Source organism: Trachurus trachurus (genome assembly GCF_905171665.1).
Source record: "Trachurus trachurus genome assembly, chromosome: 8".
NCBI classification, from domain to species: domain Eukaryota; kingdom Metazoa; phylum Chordata; class Actinopteri; order Carangiformes; family Carangidae; genus Trachurus; species Trachurus trachurus.
The window spans coordinates 16689874-16714306 of NC_139905.1; the positions used below are offsets into that span (position 1 = coordinate 16689874).

The window sequence follows — 24433 nt, forward strand, 5'->3', positions numbered from 1 at the left end:
CGAGTTTCCTTGAACGCACCATAACAGTCCTCGTCGCTACGTCGCCACATTCACGGCGTCCCTTGGCTGCACACACAGCCCTGCATGCCGTTCTCTCTCCTCATTGGATAAAAACTGTAGGATACGATAAATGTTTTCTCCTCGGCTCAGAGCAGAGCAGAGGGACTGAGAGACCCGTGTTTCAGACCAAACACTCTATGTAAGTGATTGCTGTCGGAAGATATAACTATTTAAGACTTATATTAACACAAATATATCACTTACTTCTGCTTTAAGCAAATAATAAAACTCCAGATTCCAGTTTACAAATATGAGAATTTTAGGCTTTTCTTCTATCTGCACTGAAGATCTGGATTGATCACATCGTGCTGTGGGACATTTCAACATTGGGAAACTAAATGAGAAATACAGTGTGTGCTGCAGTCCTAATGTGTGGATCTACAGAGTGCAGACTGTGTGATGGCTGTGTGCGCTCAAATGTGTGTTTGTGTGTGTTGAGTTCACAGGCACTCAGAAAGCAGCACACTGAGGCCCAGCCCCATGCATGGACCTGACCTGCAGTCCCAGTGCCTTCACTGTTGTACAAAACAAGACCAAAAACAAACAAAAAAAATGCTCCTGGCTCATTTTCTTTCTTGTCCAACATTAAAGGAGAATACCATCAATTTTCACACCACACACAACTTCATCATCTATTCATAAAAGTCAATACTGTCTACTGTAATTAACGAGATGAGTTCATTTTAACCCTTCAGCAATGTAACACTGCGGTGATGTACATCTTTTAAAAATACTTTATAGTCAGTCACTATGTTTGTGGCTGCTCTAAACAGGATTAAGATTATTACTACAAATACAAGAGGTGCGTTTATGTTCAGATGATCGTTCTCTAAATTCACAGTCTTCTAGTTATTGGCAAAAAGATGTGCAGCAGTGTCCTGGGTTTTTATCTTAGCAAATCAGCTGTCTACACTTGATACGTTATTGCTGTCTACATAAATAACATTATGCAAGGTCTTACATTGAGTGGCATTCTCCTTTATGGTACCCAACTTTCCTGTTCTGTTGTCCGTCCGAGCAAGGTCACCCCTCATCGCTACCTGCTCCTGAGCTGGAGCCGGTTGGAGACAAAGAGGTGGCACAGGCACACCTGCACCAGCCTCTTGTCAACAGTAGCCTGTGTGTTGGCGCAGACAGCTGCGATCACAGCTGCTCTCACCCAAACACACACCTGAGGCTGTGTGATGCGCCAGGCGAGAATAAACCCTACTCAAAAGCCAACCGCCCTCCCCCCCCCCCCCACCTCCACCCATATCCTTCAAGGGTTTTAGTTCAGTGAACCTCAATTACACTCAAACTACTTCAGTGGAAAGGCAGCGGGGGAGGAGGGTGCAAGAAAAAAAACAAGAAAAAAGAAGAAAAAAAAGAAAAACATACAAACACAAAATGTACAACAACAGAAACACACACCTGAAATAGCTAAGAGAAGCCAAAAATAGCAACAGGGGCGGTCGTGATGGTGCAGATGTGTGCTGAGGGCGGCGGGGGGCGGGAGGCTGGGGTCAAGTCGAGGAGCGGCTGTAGTGGTCCTCAAGAAATGTGCGCCCGCGTTGCGGCCACAGTTGCCATGACAGCGGCACATTAAGCACCCTTTCCAACAGAACAACAGAGAGACGGCCATATTTTAAATCAACAGTGGCAGGGTGCTGCGACAGCCTCAGCTGCCCTCTCTCACACTCCTACAACCCTTTGTGCCCATGTCTCCCCCCCCCTTTAGTGTTTTGTTCATTTATTCGTTTTCATCTTTTAGTAGTTAGGTACTCCATGGTGTTGCGGTCCCTCGACACATAAGCTGAGGCTTCTCTGTTTTCGGGCTTCCGGCCAGAGTTTGTTGTTTTTTAATTTTCAGTCTTTGTGTGTTTTAGTAAATCCCATAAAATTCAGCCTCTTCGTGTCAGTCCAGAGGCAGCGCGGTCGAGTCCTCAGCCTGGGAGGCAAACTTTGCCCGCAAACAGCAGTCCCACTATGGTGAAGAAGATGGAGAGGACAAACAGCACGTACGAGGAGCCGACCACCGTGTTGTTGGGAAGCTTGTATGGCTGACCTCCCACCTCGTTGATATAGAAGCCTATGGGGAAGATGAGTGCCGCCATGCAGAAGAGGATCACTAGAAAGAAGGAGCAAGAGAGAAAATGTTAGTTTACTGTTCACACATAAAGATGAATCTGTAAGTGTTACTCTCCTGATATTTATATGAATATAAATGCTGTGTTTACAGCATCAAAGGGATTAAAAGGTCAGCTATTTGAAATGTTCCCCTCATCTTAGCATTTATAGTTTAAAATGTTTGCAATACACAATAATGTAGTTGTGAACAGAATATTTGTATCATTATAGTTGTGCACAACATAAAGTGAACACATTATACAAAACACAACTGTAATATAATATAAAATATACATCACAGAGTGCATACATTTACAATAAATTAACTTTCATCTACAGACTAGTTATTAAATGTTTATGTGGTGCTATTCAATGCAAAAAAAAAGAAGAAGAAATTTCTGTAAAGATCACACAGAAAGTCTGACCTCAGCCTTTGCTTTAGTCTTTATTCTCCACCCGAGATGCAGAAAATTAAGCACACACTCACTCAGCCTGAGCAGGAAGCAGAGGCTGCTCAAATTGAATTCAATTTTAGCAACTTCATTAGCGAGATACAATAGTGCCTTTCAAACGGCTTTGAAGGGGCAATTACACAAAGCAGACTCATGGCATGCACTGAGATCAGCGTGACTATGCCGCATGTTATTGAGAAAGATGAGAGAGAGAGAATCAGTCTGATGCATTGAGTGTTCTTCTGTTAAATGACATTTATATAACTATCTGAAAATTAATTTAAATTGTTTATATATCAGAGATTATACATTATTCTTAGAAATGCACGGCTAAAGCACTAAAGTAAAAACGGGCTAAGTGCAGATATAACCAGCTCAGAGGTCATTTAGAGGAGATTAAAAAACAACTATTACCCCAATCATCGTGGATGTGTGGATACTCTCATTAGATAACTTTTATTTTAAAATCAACACACAGGAGGTAGAAATTAGGGAGGGCCAACATCTCACATCGAGGTCTGCTAACGGAGCTGGAAGTGTGACTTTTTGCTATCAATAGCAGATTTAATAGTCTGTAGCTAATGAACGTTATGTGTGCCACATATCACCAGAAGGTGGTTTGTGTGTCAGATGAAAATGGAAATATCAGTGGGAGATGAGATATTTTGACTTTTTCACATGTGTTTGAGACAGTTGTGTTTCCACACGAGATGACACAGAGCTCAGACGTTAGTTAGCGATAATAAGACTTAGAGAAAACATATGAACAGCAACAAACTGCCCACTGTTGAAAGCTATGAACCTGCTAATGTAGTGGCTCTTGAGCCTCTCATTCTGTTTACTTTTTTTCTGACTGAATTAAGTTCACCTGCAGCACTTTACTTAGTATTCCTCCACAGTCAAATGTTTTTGTCACTTCTTTTTAACGACATCAACAGGCAGTAGATTCAATTTAACCTCTGAAATTTGTAAAACAAAGTTCATGTTTTAGCTTAAAAGCTCAAAACAATATTCAGGTTTAAAGCCTTCTATGCAAGCACCGGGGTTTTGTACGACTGCCACTAGACGACACCTAACTTATTGATAGCACATTGACGCCATGAAACAGAAGTGTTACAACAAACCTCGGGTGCTTATTCAACAAGAGAAAGAGATTTGTTCAGCAGTTCTTACGATAAAACTGAGGAAAAAGCATCATGAAAGCGAAGCGAAATTCCACACAAAATTCAGATGCCGTCTGCACTGGTGTCAACAAACACTGGCACTAATGGAATCACTGCATTCAAGTCACAGATTGTATCATAACTTCTTCATCCGCAACATTTCCAGTAACAACATCCCAGGCATTTACTGGAACTTGTACCCTTATCAGGGTATGGGAAAAGAAAATCGGCCTCATGATGGACAGCAGAGCACGATACATTACAAACCTGGTGCCTACATTACCCACAATACACCTCAACTGTTGCTGTCTAGCATGTTAGCCTAATGTAGTTGCTAGCCTCAAGCAGAGACGAGGAGTGGGCTCCAGGGGTCTGGTTAGATCACATCTTTCTAACGTCACACACCCAGATTAGCTCCATTTTTAGACCTGTACTCTTCAGCCCCGAGTGCCGCCAAAGATTGCTCGCAACTTTTTTCACATACGCTCTTGTACTCACCAAAACCTGTGATCAGACTTTGATGTCATCCTGGAGTAGAGTATAAAAAAAACTGATTTACCCTGCTAGATAGGGGACAAAAATGAATTTCTTGTCCATGGATTTGCTTAACCAGATTTTTTTGTATTGTTGTAACAGCAGGGTAACACGATGAAAGGGCATCCATGTATGGAAAAATATGCCACTAAAAGTCAAACTACTACAAAAACAAAAAGTAGCCTGTAGAAGTATAAATAACTCAAATTTTCCTAACTAAGAACTGACTATTTGTGAAATATGCAATGTGAGAAAAAGGGTTAGTAAGTCGTCAGTAACTTAACCATGGCTGTTATTACAGTGCTTTCAGATACTGTATACACACACAAAACATGTCAGGAGGAGGCAGTGTTTTATAACACTATATACTTGAAATAAGAAAGATATTGTTCCTGAACACAGCAGGGACCATTGTTCATGTATGAGTAAATATAGCACTACAGTATTACTGTTTGTGTAAACTGTGAATGAAGTACTGACTGTGAGAAATCTGTATCAAACTCAGTGGGATCATTTAGCTTGTTGTGCTGACCACATGCTGAGAATCATTACCGTCATAATAGACAGGCCTCTGAAAAAAATAAAGTGCATCAGGTTTGTTAGCAGCTGCGGAGGTCAAGAGGGACGTCATTACGAATTCTGATTGGATAACAAAGTTGTCACTAATTAAAAGCGGCTCTGTTCTGTCTCCTTTGAAGATGTGATTTCTGACGGCTTTATGTGAGCTCTGCGTCCACTTATGTAACGCTCGGTGACGTTCGGCTGCAAAGCAAACTGAGGGACTTTTGTGAATCAGAGATCAATGACTGTGCTTAATTTGTGGAATAGCTTCACCTAATTAAAAATAGCTCTTGTTCTTTGATCAGAGAACACAATGTGTTTATTCTGCTTGAGCAGCAGCAGCGCTGTGTCCTGGTGCTGCTCGTCTGCAGCAGGGGACACGGTGCAGATGGGGAGAAGTCAGGACTGAGACGTTATGTCGCTGGTGTGTACTACATAAACTCAAAATGCCATTGATTCACAGCAACTCTAACATAAAGTATGACAGCTCTATCATGTTAACTGAGGGTGTGTTGAACTATTTTGGTTCCCTCAACTGAGTGCCATCCATTTGCTGACGGCTGATCAAGGCATTTTTAGCTTCCATTCAAGCTTTCAGTCAAGAGCCAATTTGCTGAGCTGTTTGAGCTGTACCTGTGGGCTGATGCTGTAAACAACTTTGTTATAACAGCTTCAGGAATCTGCAGTATTACAGCACTCGGGGCAATAGAGGGCATAAAAACATATTTTTTTCTCTGTATCTTGTAGCTCTCTACTCCTGGTAATCAATATCCACATTTCAGAGCAGGGATTTAATATTTCATGGAAGGGTGCAGGAGATGGTTGAAGTCCAATCCAATATCATGCTGAGAAACTGTTGGTATGGTAGAACTGACGTATTTGGGTTTGTTTTTTTTAACCATCAGCTGTAATTCCTCACAAATCAAAGTGATTTATTTATATTTCATATTCATTGAGGCAAAATCAGAAACATCCTGATTCTAACGTCTCCTCCTGTCAAGCCAGTATAAATGAACGCTCTCTGGTAAAACCTACATCACCAAGGCACAGACACAAGCTAAACATTTCTGTCGTCGTGCCTGCTCATTGCGCCGGCCATGTGTTTTCTGAGAGAGGATGTGGTGAAAGATAAACTAAGGTGGAGCCAGAAATCCATTGCTCAGCATTATTCTTGCAAGCTTCAACCGGTAAGTTAATTGAAGTGCACCTCATGGTCCACTGCTCGTCTTAAGTCCCTAAATTGATGACACATGGCGCCGTGCTCAGCTGCAGCCAGTGAAACTACACTGAGAAACCTCGCTGCTAAACACAGTTACTTTTTAAATTCAGTTCAGTAACTTCCCTTTGTGTTTAAACAACGGAGCTACGACAATATTGACACAAAATGACTCTGTTGGTGTTGATGTCTAGTTTCAGCTTCTCAACGTTGAGGATTTTCAGACTCAGATTCAGATATTTTTATTCATGTACTTTGCAAGAGAGAATATATTTGCTGCTGTTCTTTATTTTTATGTGAAGGTAAACTGAAGATGTTTGCATGTGGGTTAGTAATTAGCATGTTAGCATCTTGTTTGCACATGCTCAATTTGCACACTATTCATTGTTATTTACTATTTATTATACATATTACACACACACACACACACATCATACCTCCTTCTCTTTTCTTTTATCTCTTTATTACTATTGTTGCTGTCGTTGTTGTTATATTACTGTTGCTTTTTAAATGTCTATTTTTTTTGTGATGTGGACAGCAAAGAATTTCATTGTCAGGGAAACTCACCTTTCCACTGTACAAATGACAATAAACACTTTTGACTTTGACTTAATTTCAAAACAAGGTCTAAATAGATGTAACTTTGGGCTTGAAAAATGTTTGTTTAAAAAAAAAAAAAAAAAAAAAAAATCTCATCAACAACACCCAGAGGGGTGAACAGCTGCAACATTTATCTGCTGCATATCCTGTGATTCTATTGTCAATGCATTTTATTTATTGCTTTAGTCTTAGCCCCACAGTGGAGCGTCACACCTTGGGGGAGCACTGCCGCCGGTATATATAAATATATATAAACAGACACAGAGCCGTGCCTGTGCTGGTCATACAAAGCTGTCCATTCAGGTGCCAGTGGCCTCGAGCCAGTTACACTACAGACTACCCACCTCCCCTCAACCCTCCGTCACCTGTTTGCCCCGACTGAACCGTGCCCCGTCTTCTCCCCTGCAGCTTCACTTTAGTCATCCTCTCTCCCCTGCTATTTGTGTCTCTACATCGGCATCCACTTCTCACCGACACCCTCAGCAGCTATTGGCCTCTACAGACATGGTTCTTCACTCAGCTCCTCTCCTTTGCTCAACACTTCTTCGCCGTCCTCACTTAACCTCTCACCTCTCCCCCATACACAAGCAGAGAAGTGTTTCGCCATCACAGCTTAAATTCAGCAACATCAGAGGGATAAAAAAAAAGCCTCAGCTATGTCCTTTTTTTTTTTTTTTGCCTTTTCGTCCTGCTCCTCCACTTGAAACAAGCTCTTGAGATAAAAGAGGATGCAAGGAAAACTGTCAGTCACTACCATGCCAGCTCATGTAGTGAAACGTTTTATTTGTTTTTTATCATGTTCTATACCCCCTTTTTTTATTTATTTTTAACTGCATTCTGCATTTTAATCTGAGTATTGCACTTTGGCCAAAACAAGCTTTGCACACCTGGATTGAAGAAGTCCTCCCTGACAGATCCTCTCAAGCTCTGTCAGATCGGACGGGACACATGATTTAGAGAACTCGTGCTTTCAGAGAGTCCTTTAAATGCTGTTTGGCAAACTCCAAGCACAGCAGGCTGTTTTATACCTTTTACTCAAAGCAGCTTCCGTCCTCCTCTCAGCCGTGAAGGCCTGATTTACGGATTGCTGCTGAGGGATGTCGTCCTTCCGACAGCTTCTCACATGTGAAGTTTGGTCGGAGAGACCAAGACCGGCCTGACCAACTCTCCTGCTATCAATCTGAGCAGGCACTTGAGCAACTCCAGGAATAGTGCTGCTTGTGGTTCAGAACTTCTTCCATTTGACAGTAATTGAGGCCACTGTGCGTCTGGGGACACTAAAAGCTTTAGAAATGGTTGTAAAGTACCGTGTGCCCTGATCAATTCTTTGTCTGTGTTGCGTTTAAGAGGACTACAGAGATCTGGTTGGACTTCATGATGTGTGAATTGTAAGACCTTGTAGACAAAGTTGTCATCCCTTTCTATATAGATTACATAGAGAACTAATTAGCATGACAAAAAGGTGTATGCCTCAAATACTGGGTCAGAAAGGCTACGCACCAACGCCACACCACATAATAAACCACACTAATACACTTTACAACAGCAGAGGAAGTCAATTCTTTTTCGCTTCTCTAAATCAGCACCCTACACAGGCTACACAGGCACACTGGCAGCTACTGTTATACAGTGGCAAAGAGGAACCAATCTGTGGTAAACAGGCGAACATTAGCCGCTGGCAGTTCACTAATAGGCGGACTGAGGTCTGGATCCAAACCCAGATGCTGTCCCATCTGGACCGGGCAGTTTAACCCATAAATACTTGATAATCATTGGATATTGACAGGGTGTTTCTGTTTTAACTGGCGGAGCTCTTCTGGCCTTTACAGCACTGGAGATGAGATACTACTCAGTTAATCACAGTGATGAAAGGCAGTCAGAGAGGGGTGTTGGAGAGCCTCAGCATTTCACAGCTTGCAGTCAACAGCTCTTTTTACATTTGTCAAGTATGATAAACACTGTAAGAGACCTACTTGAATAGCTACATACAGCAAATGGAGGAAGGATTTTGTCAACCAAGATGTTTTTCATCCAAGCAGTTGATCACTTAAACTGATCACTGTGAGTGGTTTCCACTGCAAAAGGAGGATATTGTAGCAATTTATGTATTTCCTCATGTTTTACAAGGTTTAATCCACAGTCACGACATACAACAATGACATAGTAAATCAGCAGCAGCGTTAGCAGCGCGAAGCAGTTCAAATTAAACATATTAGCTACTATTATTGATTGGTATTTGGTATCAGCTGGCACATGAGTTCAGTATCTTTAGGTAAAAATAAATGTAAATGAAACGTCTCTTTGCAATTTTAAAATAAACACACATCACACAGTATGTAAAAAGTGAAGGGGACTGAAAACTTTCTGAAGCCGCTGTATCTGTCACAAGTCTTTTTTCCTTTACCCTAGAGTCTCATTTCCTTATTTAAATCATCATTATGCTTTAAACCAGTTTAAAAGGGAAGAAAAAAGCTGTACTATTAATACCTCTTGTCTAATGTGGCCAATAGGAGCTTAAAAGGGAGACAAGGGTGACAACTGCTCACAGTTGCCATGGAAACCTCCTTACTTTTCCTTGAGTGTGATTGTTAAACAGTGACTCAATGCCTTTCTAATTTAACTGATGACACAGATTTGAGCTTACTGGACAGACAGTTAGCGAAGCCGGTTGGGACTCAGTGAGGTGGTGATTCACTGCTTATTTGCAAGTGATTAAGAAGATTTACAAAACCTAATTATGAATGTGCATTTGATATGGCAGGCAAAAAAAAAAATTGGGTGCTCGTTCAAATCAATGGGCTTGCATGAGTTGTATGTAAAACAAAGTAGTCACAGTGTCATCCCGCCTTTTAACAATAAAACTGAACGGAGCATTGTGGCTTCATGTGCCACTGTTGCATCTCTGCGAGTGTGCTCAAGGCCATCTACTCCCTTAACTAACCAATCAGACCCCACCCTCCCACGCAGCTTTACGAAACCAACACAGCCACACGAGATGGTTGCCAAGTTATTATGGAGTCCTGGAAGTGCATCTATACAGCAATCGTGTTTGAAAAAAGAAAAAAAAGGAACTAGCAGCAATATTCGAGGCAAAGAGGGAGAGAAAACATTAGAGAAACGCTGTGGCACATAAGCCACCCACTCGGGTGGCAGATGAGCAGCATTACTCAATATATCAGTTTCAGAGAGCTGTGGAGTCGGGAAATAGGCAAAAAAAAAAAATCAAACATCTATAAATGTGCAAACACACACACACGGGTCCTCACATCACTCTCAGAAACACAAATGCTGTGGTCCCGTTGTGCAAAGCCTCAGATGTTTTTGATGTCACACATCTACATTTGCAAATTAGCGGTGCATAACTAGAACAAAACCAATTCTTTACAACGATTCAACCTCAGCTCTTCTTCTTTCATTAACTCCTGTTCTAAACAGTCTATGTGCATGAATCTAATAATGTAGCATAAGTGCTTTTCTAAAGGTTATGTCATGACAGACGCAGCAAGACAGAGGAGAAAGTGAGAAATGTTCTGGGGAGGGGGGGGATGTGCTGAGGGCAAGTCTAGTAACGCAAAACGGTTTAATCCACGGTGTCATTGTCTCGTTCACTTACTGCCAGTGAAGGCAATCCAGCGGGCGTATTTGGTGGCTTCTCTGCGCCAGTGCGATGCCACCAGCAGTCCACAGGTGACCGTGAGGGAGATGATGCCCATGATGATGAAGAAGAGCGTGGTGACCCACTCTGGGGGCAGCCGTGGCGGGATACAGGTCCGGTCTCGTCCGTGGATGGTCTGACATTGCCGGACTAGACCGACCGTAAGGGCACCTGTGGAGAGAGGACGTTGGGATGAGCTGCAGAACTCATTTAGCACATAAAAACACGGTATATTGGGGTTAACAGTTGATTTATAAAAAGGAGGTTGAAACCTTTTTTGCACTGCATTTCAACTTTGATGTTGAGGAGCAGCCAAAGAGGTGACAAACACTCATTATGCTCTTTTATCCCCCCCCCTACATTTCCTGAAGGAACTGACCAACACTTACATAAATTGCATGTCGTTAGCTGTGCAGGGTACAAGCAACTGCAGAGATCAAACCACATTAAGTTCAGGGTAATTACTGCTAAAACAGCCTGCAGAGCTTACAGAATACATCTTTGAGAGTAAGGAGAGAAATGACAAGGTGGGGAAAACTATGAGGAGCAAAAATACTACAGACGAACAGTAAATTAGTTATATATTAGAATATAGATAGAGATATAGATATATATTAGACCGAAGTGTAGCAGCTCATCTACAGCAGAATGAAAGAAGAGCAGGCTCCTTTAATTTGTCACTAATTCAGCGCTTGCTCGGAGCTGGGGACTTGCTTTCTTCACACTGGTGTCCTCAATTATGCCAGCGGCCAACACTTTGTCTTGCACTTCCACACTCAAGAGGAGAAGGTGAGCGACTTAATCCACCCCACTGACTACCTGAATCCATCTCACACAAGCATGACATTCAATAAAATCAAAAGTGGGTAAGAAATTGCAGTGATTTCGGTCAAATATGCCACAGCTTTAAAGGCTCAATTGTTGTTTTTGTAAATATACCGTATGCTAAAGTTTTACTTTGTCTTGAGTCCTCTGAGAGTTGAGTTTCTTTACATGTACACATTTGCATATCTGCTTTCATGACACCTGACATGAGTTAATGTTCTTCTGTACCTATCCATCACTGAGTCATGGGCAGAGCCCGAGTGTGAAGGCCAGCACTCAGGAAGCAGGATAATGCTCCGCTGGTGCAGCCATTCAATTAGAGCACATCCTCAAGGGGAATTTCTACCTGAGTAAGCAGAACAGCGTCGCATCACTCAGGACTCTGCTGATCAAAGGTCTCTCGCAAAGAACGGTGGACTAGAAGCAATAGACTGTATAAGATAAGAGGTCTTCATTTGGAAAATTAGAGGGGGTGATGATCTCCATTAGTGAACAGCTGGGTGATCTCAGTGGCTCAGAGGCCAAAGAGAGGAGAGGGCTGTCATACAGTGGCCCCTGTGTTTTGAAACTGTCCATGCACTGACAGATAATGGGACACAGTTAGGCTTTATTGAGACTAAACAGACTAAACCCACTTAAACCCAGGCAATAAGCCGGTTCAAAGGCTCTTGGAAAGAACAGCAGATCTGTCAAGCAAAAAAAAGAAGAAGATCATTGAACCAGGCCTTTTCTTTTCATGGAACGTCTTATATGTAATGTCATCCGGCAACACACTTCCCAGTCCTGTGCAAGCACACATTTCTGGGAAATTAAGTTGCTTTGTGGTCAAGGTATTTCTGTAGTTTAGCTATAAATGGTCCCAACCGAAAAAGTTGTCCCTTTGACAACTCTTGCTGTAAAAATAGATGTTTGTGTCCTTTGTAAAGTAACGGCAAAGGACACAAACGTCTGCACAGTGTTCTGGTGTTGCAGCCTTTTAATGTTTTTAAATCGAACACACTCAGATTGCACTTTATTGCAGTACAGACACCTGAAGCAACGCTCTCTGACAGTTGCAGAGAAGGTTTTCAGTCTGAAGGCTCTATTAGTGCAGAAACCAACAGAAACGACATACGGTCACAGGTGGTGAAAACAGCACTTGCAAAACAGGCAAACTTCTGTTTAAAGGTGCCTACAGGGATCTAAATCGTTAATAATAAATGGGGCATGTTTTACACACAATATATTTACCAAATATTATGGTCTGTTTCCTTGACCAAAGATAATTCCTCATAAAACAAGTGTTTTGAATCCCAGCGTTGTTTGCAGCAGCTTTGCAGCTTAACTTTGTGCATCACCGGCACCTGTCGATCAGTCGAATATTAACGGTTTTTAACTTATGTACAGGTTTCTTTTAAATGTCTACATCTGTCGTTCATCACCATTTACATCCCAAACTGCAGGCAGGTCATGTAGGCCCGTTCAGCACATTGTTGTGCACATCAGCTCCTCTATGGACTTAACCATAACACCCTTCTCTGCACTGGCCTACGGAAATGTTGACTTTAGTTTTTAAGGACTTGTTCTCGGGAGAAGACAAAGACACTGATTCCGTCGACAAGTTTGAGATATAATCTTGGAAAAGGAAAAGTTAACAAGTGGTAAACACTCAGTTCACTGACCACAAAACAATAATAACCCATTCACTAAAAGGCAAGTGTGTGTGGGTGCCATCATGAAAGTTCAACCGTGGCTCAGCAGGTGGGCGGACGTGTGCATGAGACAAGCATGCAAGCTGGAATTTCAGTGGGTGGAGCTGCGTGTTACTTGGTCTGTCTGGTACCCAAACATTTGCATATTTACATAACGAATACATGATGCTGCTGCTGTTGACAGCCCCACTGAGTCTGCACCGCTTCAAAAACCATAGCATGTGTGAACAGTGTTACTGTTGCCCCGGGGACGTGGTGGGCTGCGCAGGTTGTCTAAAGGAAATCCTGTCCCTTTTGTAACACCCAGTGAAAACAGAGCTTTAACAGTAACAACCAAACACAAACTCAAGCCTTCACAACCCACACAAACAATGCCAGTGGTTCACGAGGAACGCCTTGGGAGTCTACCAATGTTAAAGGCAAGCTACATGTGGAGCTGTGGGTTTTGGAGGCGACCTCGCACACAGACTTACTGTCATTTGAGCAAATGTTTAATCATATTCAAGGAACATCTAAAAAGGATGTGTTTTTTTTCCCTGTACAGCTTTAACTTACGGTCTGACAACTCATCTATTTCTGTGCAGGACACTTATGCAATTACACTGAAAAGGAAAAAAGAAAAGGTCACGGCTCATGACAAAAATGGCACCTGAATAGCTCAAAGGCTTAATCAAGAGCCTGTTCCTGCATTCAAAGCAACACTACCATGTAACCTTGAACAAATTAAAGAACAGAAGGTGATCGAGGCAAAGAAAGTAGTAGGGACTGGTGCTGGGAACGGGAGAACATGAGGCAAAACGTTTGATAGCTGCGGCTAATGGCACTGGTTTATGACCGTTCCCCCTGGATCCTCTGGCCTCCTGCTGTTTCACTGGTTCTCCGTGGAATAAATTCCTGGCCTACAGCAGACAGGCACGCTACGGAACATGAGTACAGGTAAACAACTAGCAATCAACAAGCAGGCGCACAGACACCGAGTCTAACAACAACAACAACAACAACAGCAGCAGCGTGATTATGACACGTATGCTTCATTCTAACATAGGAGACACGAGTTCATATACTTATGCAGTCCTACAAACTTTGACTGACTGTACAAGAACAATAAAGTAACGGGATAGTTTGGCTTTTCGGGTGGTTGGTTTAGTTTTTCCAGAGAGACTGAATGCTACTCGTATCAGACCATTAAAAATGACAACAGTCAGCTAATTGAACAAAGCACAAACAACTCTGTCCAAATGGTACAAGCACCTCTAAAGTTTAGTATAGTCAACACTTCACATGTCATTTGTTTAACCTGTAGAACAATCATTCCCAACCTGTGGGAAATATATGCAGTTATCTAAAAATAAATATGAATAATGTTTTAAATGTTAAAACAAACTTGCTTTAAAAAAATATTAAAAATGTTTAAATTGTTTTGTTTTCCCCATCATTAAAATAAAAAAAGTGCTCTGAGAACGAAATTATCTGGCCTCCGCATTGTTTATGAGGTTGGAGGTGGGCCGTGAGCATTTTAGACCTTTTCAAGTGGGCCCTGATTTGGAAAAGGTTGGGAACCACTGCTGTAGAAAAGACAAATTGTAAAAACAACAACATGATTATTCAATAGGGATATGTGCTGGATTACTTTGTGAGTGGAACCAGTAACTATCTGAAATCTCCACTAGATGACTCCTCATCAGCTACAGTATAATCCCCAATACTATTTTCATTTTTTTGCCTTTGTCTTTTCCGATGGTATTAAACAAACAAACAGAGAAAAAACAAAAAACAGTTAAATGGTGAGCTTTAGAGGTGCTGCTGGTTGGACAGGGTCATGCTGGTTGGTGTTTTCCTGTTTTCAGTTTTTGTCCTTGACAGTTGGGACAGTGTTGTGAATCCTCTTATTCTGCATCTCACCAGAAAGCAAAAAGTCTCTATTGAACAGAAACTTAAAGCAGAAGTGAGTGATATATTTGTGTTAATATAAGTCTTAAATAGTTATATCTTCCGACAGCAATCACAGTGTTTGGACTGAAACACGGGTCTGTCAGTCCCTCTGCTCTGCTCTGAGCCGAAGAGAAAACATTTATCGTATCCTACAGTTTTTATCCAATGAGGAGAGAGAACGGCATGCAGGGCTGTGTGTGCAGCCAAGGAACGCCGTGAATGTGGTGACGTAGCGACGAGGACTGTTATGGTGCGTTCAAGGAAACTCGTATTTTTCCGACCGTGAAGTGGTACCAGTTCGATCTGGTACGAGTTCACCGGTCGGAAGTTACGAGTGGCCGTTATAGTGACTTTCACCGGTAAAACAGGTCGGAAAAACACGAGTGGGTTGCCTGGAACGCTACAAAGTCGTAAGTTGTGACTTGAAGCTGTAATTTACGATTTCAAAAGCCTGCCTGGAACGCAGCATTAGCGAAAACGACCGGATCACTCACTTCTGCTTTAACTGTACGTCTACATGAATGACCCTGTGGCAGGTGGACGAGGAAAAGGTCAGAGTGAGGCGTGAGGGGAGCACCTTGTACTGAATGAAGTAAAAATGTAACTGAACTTTTGTTCAAGGAAAGTGTGCATCACTCAGCCCTGCAAACTGATGCAATGTTACTATTCAGTTGTCGACAATAAATAAAAATGGGTGAATTTGCTGTGTGTGAGAGAGAGAAAAAGAGGGTGCAGCTTTATAACAAACGTGGTAGTTTTTGGCTGCACCATAAAAACCTTGTGTGACTGTGCATCATGTCACAAAAGTAAATACATACATGATTTTCTAATTCATTGTGTTCCAGTCTGTTGCCCTGTGATTACTCCAAATGTTCATAGCACCGTCACGATGAAAATAAGATTTCCATTACCGAGCAGAGAGCCCACAGTCGGAGCGTCATTGTGGTAGAGCAATATTGCACCTAACAAGGCGATGGCACATTGCTAGAATAATGACTTTCATTTCCAAATACAGAGCATCCGCGTGTTAAATTAGAGCAGCACACATCCTTGGCCAAAGCTGAACAAAGGTGAACTCTCTGACGTGTGAGTGGAGTCGACGTGCAGCTGGAGATTACAGTGAAACAGCACAGGCAACGCTTGGATGAGTCAGTCATACGAGCATTAGGGAGCGAGAGCGAGTGAGTGAGTGTATCCGTATCCGTACCTACATAACAGAAACCACCAAAAAATTATGTTTGTTTGTAAACAAGTCTTGCATGGTTTCTCCATCTCTCATTTACAAAAATGAAAAGGGGCCGACTCCGCATTCGGAGGCCCGGCTCACTTTCACACCCACGTCATGCTGTTACGCTGCCGTCCGCTCTCGCACTTAACTATGATGGAAATACTCCTCTCTCACCAGGTCTTGGTGTAAATGAGAGGAAATAAGGGCCACGTCTGCTCATCTTCAGCATGATGATGCCATCATTAGTGGAGCACAGGGGCTGCTGCTGTTTGTGAGCTCCGGGGGGATGACTCAAACAGGCCTCTGAACTTTGGTGGGCGGCAAGTAGGCAACAGCTACAGCGGCCAACAGCTGCTTCTTCTTCTTCTGCTGCTGCTGCTGCTGGAGGCTTTTACAGCGCCGTCCTACTGAAGCGCCGCTGTGTACGGCTCTGAAATCGCATGCAAAACATGGTGGACATGCGGAATAAGCTATAACCGCTGACGTAAGAAAACAACCTCCGCTCCCCTGTGCCCAAAAGTGAGAATGAACAGACTCAACATTTCTTACAAAGCTTCCACCAAGGCTTACAGTTAAAACAAATATAAACTGAATACCAGCGTTTAACTCTGGCAAACCTAAGTCCATCCTCGACTATGTAAAGTAACAGAAAACCTTGGGTAGGATTTTATTGCTACGCGCTTCCTCTTTATAGTGGACTGAGTATTGATGTATTATTCACATTTGGTGCCTCATTTCTGCATCTTGACTGTCAATCAGGCAAAAATGATGACATTTTGCTATCACACATTTCTGCTGCATGTACTCCAAATGCAAAACACATGAAAATACATTTTTCACTAATGCAAAATGGTTGTCACCACACTGGCAATTACTGACTCTGCAAAGAACAAGGAGATATGTGACAACACGTGGACAGGGGCTATTGTGTATATGAGGACAGATCCAGGTGGGCTGCTGCATCAGAAGGTGGAGCGTCTATGGCTATGTTTACACGGAAACGATCTGAACAGGAAAAGCTGCCCAAGAAAAGTGGCGTTGTGTTCTCACTTTTTATTCCGCGTTTAGCCAAGCGTTTTTTGGGGGAAATCTGCGTGCATATGGTGACGCAAAAGTTTGTGGAATGAATCCGACATCATGTTTGTTGTTATGTTCCTGTACTGGCACATGCCTGTGACGTAAACACGTACGCAACATGAGCAGATCGGAGCAGACTTTTGTGTTTGCGTTTTTAAGATTTCCACTCTGGAGGGTGGTTTCACTTTTTTGCGTTTTTAAGCACCAAAAACGTCATCGCCGTCAAAACAAAAAGGCACATCCGATAAAATATTTTGTCATTTTCACCAGCGAGCGTTGTAGTTGTTGTAAACAGGGCCTAAGGGGCGTCTGTTATTTGATGTGCATGGTTACAAAGGGTGGGCTCACTTCTCTGTCATTGCTGGAGTAAGGCTGAATCACACTGAAATGATGCACCGCCATGTGATTTCTCCACAGAAGGAAGAAAAATAGAATATTTTCTTTTGAGCATTTATTTGCTTCTCTCTGCTTTTGTCACTCAGAGCAGGGTGTCCATGTGTTTGTGTGCTGCAAAGGACTCCAGTGTGCCCACACAGAGCTGCCCATGAGATCTCTCTAGTGTGGCATTGACAAACGTCTTAGTCAGACACAGAGTTAGTGAGCTAAAATATGCAGGTGATTTTTTTTTATGTAGCAAAAAATAAAAAGGAAATCAATATTCCTCATTTCTCCAGTACCAAGATTAGAGCTGATAACATCAGAGCGTATTGATACTCCTCTTTAAAAATGTAGCCCCAGGCCTTGTTGTGGTTTCTCTCCTGTCCTGCTGGTGGCACTGGACCGAGGTCATAACTGCTGCTGGCTCTGTAGCGATAGACTGGGCCTGGTTTCAGTTGCTTTGTATCAATGACAGCATGTCCTTGTGCTCTGAAAAAGGATACCTAAAATAACACAATCTAATATTCCACTTCATCCATTTTCAACATGGTCAAATTCAGATTATAACAACAGTAGCAAATCCAGTGAGTTTCTTTTTCTCAGGCATTTTCGTGGTTTTGAATTTGTATTATTTTTTCACTTTTTCACCACTGTTTTTAACCAGCACAGCCTAAAAACTACTACCCATAAGTCACACTTTTCTGTACATTACACGCATTATAGAGGATATAGTTCTCTCTCCCGCAGTAGCATCGATCCAGTCACCACACAACAGACTCCTGCACTCTCATTTTGTACCCATTCCCTTGTTTTTAAATGTCTGCGTTTGCCCTATGGGCTATGAAAGCATCAGATTAACATGCAGTGAGAGAGAGAAGGGGTTGGCATCTCGTTCACGGTCGGTGCAGTTATGAAATCGCCTCTTGCCGACCTGCTGTCTGACGTCACGCTGCCCTCCGTTTCCAGTCACTCACCTCTAGCTTTCAGCACAATTTGTTTTTTGGCGCAGTCATTTTAAAAGACAACACTTAGTTTGCAAAGTTCAAGACTGATATGTGGGAAATAAACATCCTCCCTTGTGAAAATAAATAAGTAATGCATTTTAAAATGTCTTAGGAAACTGCTTGCCTGAAAAGAGAAACTACCGCTATAGCATTTTCTTGTCACAGCTTTCACTTCAAGCTCTTTAACAACAGATTATTTTCTTCTTGATTAATTCAGAGGCTTATCTTGAAGTAATAAAAAACTCCTCAATAACAGACTAGTGAGTTAGTACTTCATTATTAATCGGAGAATGGTTTCTATCTTTAGGAAATCCACCTGATGCTGATGACATCGTAATAGTTTGCTCTGGTACATGATGCGAGATGACAACCGGCTTGTACCTCAAAGTGATTTTGCGTGTTTGTGTGCATACAGACTTGTTTCAGAGAGTATTCAGGCTGTAGACAATGGTGTCAACTGTGGTAACAAGTATCTACACTACAGGATGGGCCGTAATCGGCAGAGCTGCCAAGAATCACAGTTTCTATCTGACACTGCTGCAACTACGGCTTTGTCTCGAAGCCCCCACACAGGAAATCAACTTCAGCTGTTATTGCCTGACGACATCACACCGAAGTGAGGACAGTGTCGCATGATCGCCATGCTGTAACTTCAACACAGAGTGACATCACTGCTGCTTGTACTTTCAAGAGAATACAGTTATCTACAGGCTTTTTGTGTGTGTCATACCTTGGCCCAAAGGTTTACTTCTAACATCGCCGTGGATAATAACAAGGGACAGCAGCCACCACCAGTGTGAAATGACTGCACAGTTTGTTTGCTTTCTTGATGAGTTCACAAAAAGAAGCTTTGATCAAATAACTCAACTAAAGCAGTAGCCAAAAAAGAAAACAAAAAAAAAACCCACATGCTGCTTGAGCAAAGTCAGCTTTTATCGATGCTAACGGCCCCGGAGAACAGGTCTGTACCCCCACGCTCTGAGAACAACAATGTCATGCTGAGCTCTTTACATGGGCAGGTTGTCAAGCACCGGGTCGCCTCTGATAAGACCACAACCAAGCCGGGAACAAGTGGTCAGCTGATCGGAGATAATACAATGTGGAGGGGCTCTTGCTTCATAATATCTTCAAATGATTACACTAGTCTGTGGAACAGGGCAGACAAAGTAATGTAATCACCCCTGGGTAAATGAAATAATTTCATCACAATTACAAAACACTGCAAGAAATGTGTCTCTTATTAGATTGAATCCCATTCGGCAGCTATAATAGAGGCCTAGTAATCAGCAATTTGATATGCAAGTGTCCAAATGAACAAAAGACGCTCTTAGAAGAAAACCAAGTATTCAATATGCCTAGACCATCTTCATAAGAGAAAAACAGACAAGCTGCACAGACAAAGAGACACTCAGGCCACCAAGGAGTTGGCAAACACTGTGATATGATGTGAAAGCAAACATCACACAACTTGAAAGCAGAGCAAGAAATAATGATTTGTTCAATGCTTCAACATGTGTCGTTATTTTGGCCTATATATATATATATATATATATATGAAACAAACCATGTTATACGAGTCAGTGCAGACAAAGTTATTTAACTGCACAATAACACCAACGTAAAAGATGCAAATGCCATGAAAGCTTGGAAATAAGTTGGTGTGCAGCATGTATTTCAGGGATAGGAGGTTCTTCTGGTTACTGCAAGATGAACATGAGACTAAAAATGGTAGAATTATCAACATTTATAATGACCAAACAAACACACTATAACACAGGTGTTTATAGTAGTTGTTCATTTGTATATACTATATCAGCCTCTGCTTACAGATGGCCATAAGAATAAGAGGACTGGCTTGAGTGAAAGTTGCAGATTATACATCAATACATTCTTATGAGTTGTGTTTACAAATTGATCACAGCAAACTGTTCATTAACTGTACAATGACAACACTAGTTTCAGTGTCATTCAGACAGGCTTTTTTGCATTTCTGACTAAATAATCTAGAGAAACTGCTTTAAAAACTTCTATCTTTCTCAACCAAAACAGTGACCAGTCGTTTAAATATGAATTAGTTTCATATATTATACCGTATATTCAAAAAATACATGCCGACAAAATGCTAACAGAAAAAGGAGGAGATGTAATGTCACACATTGTCCCATAAGACCATCCATGTCTTATCACAGCCGGCAAACAGATGAGTGAAAGTGTGAGGGGAGGCAGGAACAGAGACGGCGAGGTGGAAGCTGGTGGCTGTACAACACCCACACTCACTGCAACACTGCAGTTTAAATATAGCAAAGGTTCAACTTTCTGAACATGCAGGTACAGAACTGTGAATCTCAGCGGGCAGTTACCACGCACCTCATTTGTGGCTGTGGTGCGCTAATTTTAGATGAACTGAGCCACAGCGTCCAGACCCTCCTCGTCTTCCAATTGTCTAATAAAACTAAAAAATTCAGTCAGGATTCACAAAAACAACCATGTGCCTGCCAGGTGCTGTATTCAAAGCCCTCGTTCTATTTGCAACCTATTATTACTTTTGTAAAGATTACTTATGTTGAGCTAATACAGTCTGGATGTGTATTGGTGGATGATGAACCCTCCCTGACCCAGTTACTAAGCTGTCATCCTGCAGAGGGAACAAAGAGCAGCAGCTGTCTATCAATAGCCTGTGTCTGTGTGTGTGTGTGTTTTCAGTACTGACACAAATAAAACAGAGGAGCGCATGTGCTCCTCTCCCAAATCAGCAGGGACTGCCACAAATAAACGCCTTTTAGCTTTGATTTCTCGAGGGGGTGCACACAGATCGGATTAATCGCACGGAGGTCACTTCAAATGTCAAGTAGCCAACATAACACGGACTCACGTTACCTTTGGTGATAAAATGAGATGTGCAATGTACAACAATGTCCATAATGGATTAGCGAGTGTTAGCGATTTAGATTAAGGTGTATGATGGTGGTTGGTGTTAAAATGTCTATTGGGGGAAATTAATTTCTTACAGAGGTTGAATTATTTGTCCAAGAGATCAAAACTATTAAATCTACAATCAAATTAAAAACAAACAAAAGAAGAAACAACCCCTCATCTCAGCAGTTGGTACAAGCCACTTTGCTGTTTTGAGTTTAATCATTTCAATTACTGATTACTCATCAAAACTGGTCCCAATCAATCAATCAATCAATCAATCAATCAATCAATCAATCAATCAATCAATCAATCAATCAATCAATCGCTTCAACAACACCATTAGTCAAAAATACTAATCATTTGAATCAGTTTGTGTGAAGTGCTGTTGCTTTCCTCTGTTCTATATTGTTGGAAATTAGTCGTGTTTAATTGTTGGGCAGCTGATAATAAAATAAAGGTTATTTCTGGACATTTTTCAGTTTTCTGACATTTTAAGACCAAACTATTCATCTAAATATGTGAAAAATAAGTATTGGTTGCAGTGATCAACAATCAACAGTGCCATAGTGCTGTTTCAATTTATGGAAGTGCATGTTTGATCATGGGATTAAAGGTCTGGCCACCAAAACCAAACGTAAACACGGACACAGCACACTGCTATGGAGGACAAAAGATGTTGCTGCAGATGAAACAACCCTCTTCACACAATGGGACACACACTGAGATGATCAGGTACCGTTTGCTTTGCTTTTCTGTTCTTTTTCTTAAAAAAAAAAACATAGATGCAAGAAATCCCGCTAAAGCCCCAAAACAGAGCAGATTTCGTGGCCTGCTGCTTCATTTACCTGCTGATTCACCAGTGTTGATCCAGTCTGGGTTTGCAATGCTGGCTATTGCAAAGATATCTGCTGCCAGAAACAGGCACCCTGAAATGATCGTTAGTTTATCCATTTCGCCAGCTGATGATGAAGAAGGAGGAGGAAGAGGAAGAGGAGGGGGTGGTGGGGTCGTTGTCCAAATGTGTCCCCCCGGAGTGTTAAAAAACACAGGGTTATCGGTCTAACCTCGCCCCCCTTCAGCAGGAGCCTGCTGTTGTGGCTCCGCTGTGCATTTTGCAGCAACGTTAGCCTCCAGCTACAAAAGGCTCAAACACGACGCACAAAAGCATCACATCTCAAATGCCTTGTTGTAGTTGTAGTAGTAGCAGTAGCAGTAGTCCCCGTTGGGTATAAAAAAAGAAAAAACAATAGCTCACTCGGCGGCGACAAGTCCCTGAACTGCTTTAATATGTTGTTCTTCCGTCTTTCGTTTGCTCCGTTGTGTTGTAGCGGTGGTGGTGGTGGTGGCTGTAGCAGCAGCAGCAGCAGCCGCAGCAGCAGCAGCATCGGACACAGCTGCGGCGGCTAGCAGCGAGCTAGCTGCTGAGCTACTCCACAGATCCGGGCTCGGAGCGCCGAGCTGCGGCCCAGGAGCTGCTCGACGGCCGAGACCACGGACTGCGCGACCATTTCAGACCCAATGTCACACACACACACACACACACACACACGAGCAGAGGATCGAGGAGCAGCGGACGGAGCAAAAGCAGCAGCAGGTTCAATCCCCTCTTCTCTCTCTCTCTCACTTCGCCGTATCCGTGTTTTTTTCTTTTCTTTTTCTTTTAACGTTACCCGTCAGGAAAACGAGAACCCATCACCCTCTCTTGCTTATTCGTCCCCCCTCCTCTCCGCTGGAGTAGCATCTGGTACTTTCAGTCCGTTAGCCAGCGAAGCTTCACCTCCTCTTCTCCTTCTTCCTCTTCTTCCTCCACCGCTTCTTCTGCTCCGGACCAAGGTGCGTGTTTAAATCCCAGCAGGGGTCCCGGTGTGGCAAGTAGGACGGTCTCGGTATTGTTATGCTCTCCACCAGCCGTATGTATGTCCACCACCGTTAGCTCAGCCTCCCTTTCTGCCAAATGACATCAGGCGAACACCCCCACGCAGCGTCGCTCGCTCACACACACACAACGGACACACACAACTCGTCTTCACGTTCACGAGAGGGCGCTGGTTCACTCCTCGCGATATTATGTAAAGCGAGAAAAAAAACGGGCAATGCTCATGTAGCCAGAGCATGGATGTACCGGTATTATATTAGCCAGAGCCAGAGACAGATAAAAGTTTCATCCAAATCAATAACAAACACAACAATATCTCAGTAAATACAATAACAAAACAGGGAGAAAGAAACATATTAGCAAAATAACTTTTAATAATACCTTGACAAAACACAATAAAAAACAGAACATATATTTTGTGGAATTATATTGATTTTCGGGGTTTTGTGTGTGTGTGTGTGTGTGTGTGTGTGTGTGTGTGTGTGTGTGTGTGTGTGTGTGTGTGTGTGTGTGTGTGTGTGTGTGTGTGTTTGAAACGTTTTGTTTTCTACAACGTGTGCCAGTTGCAATATTTATGCAACTCAATTTTCTACAAGCCACAAGTCCCCTCTTCACTTTGAGTCATTTGATTTGAGAATTCAAATAATTTGGAAAATTTGGGAATATTGCATAATATTCAGTGCGTATGACACTGTAATCCCATTTTGAGGCTGATAGTCCATGGGCCAGACCAGATTTTGGTACCACTCAAGGTGGCAAAATCTAGTAACATTTTTTGAAAAGGTACATGTCCATAGATGATATTTTGGCATTATAACATAACCCATCCTAAGTGGTAGCTAATAGAAAACTAAAAAAAAAAAACTCTTTGAGAAATACAGAATTAGCTGTTATTGACAATTCTGGCCTGGGGCCATGTTCCACTTTAAGACCCATATTCATCCCTCATAGTAGGATATTATGGGAAGATTATACATTTCCTGAATTGTTACAGCCCTGTGAGTATTTCAGTTTTTGTTAGTGTCAGTGCTGTGCCGACACTGCACAGTGCTATAAAAAAGACTACAATTTAGGCGAAAATAGTGGAAAAATAGTTGTTGAGACAGATTGACCTTTGATCATGTGACCTTTATATATTTTTTTTTAGATAGCCCCAAAA

At 42.2% G+C, this 24433-nt stretch overlaps 1 protein-coding gene across 1 annotated transcript; it reads right to left on the reverse strand.

The window, feature by feature from the left end:
• Positions 1–276: 276 nt before the first annotated feature.
• Positions 277–23327, reverse strand: mosmoa (modulator of smoothened a). Its single transcript, XM_083977261.1, has 3 exons — positions 22244–23327; positions 10306–10518; positions 277–2167 (listed from the first exon to the last, which is right to left on the reverse strand). The coding sequence occupies exons 1-3, from the start codon at positions 22347–22349 to the stop codon at positions 1983–1985; spliced, it is 504 nt and encodes a 167-aa protein (XP_083833387.1). The 5' UTR covers positions 22350–23327; the 3' UTR covers positions 277–1982.
• Positions 23328–24433: the final 1106 nt, after the last annotated feature.

What these genes read in the sequence shown, in the direction of transcription:
- mosmoa (XM_083977261.1), bottom strand. Translation starts at nt 22,349, where the DNA reads ATGGATAAACTAACGATCATTTCAGGGTGCCTGTTTCTGGCAGCAGAT. An exon ending in CAACACTGGTGAATCAGCAG is followed by an intron (nt 10,519 to 22,243) that starts GTAAATGAAGCA and finishes CTCTCTCCACAG; the next exon opens with GTGCCCTTACGGTCGGTCTA. An exon ending in CTGGATTGCCTTCACTGGCA is followed by an intron (nt 2,168 to 10,305) that starts GTAAGTGAACGA and finishes CCTTCTTTCTAG; the next exon opens with TGATCCTCTTCTGCATGGCG.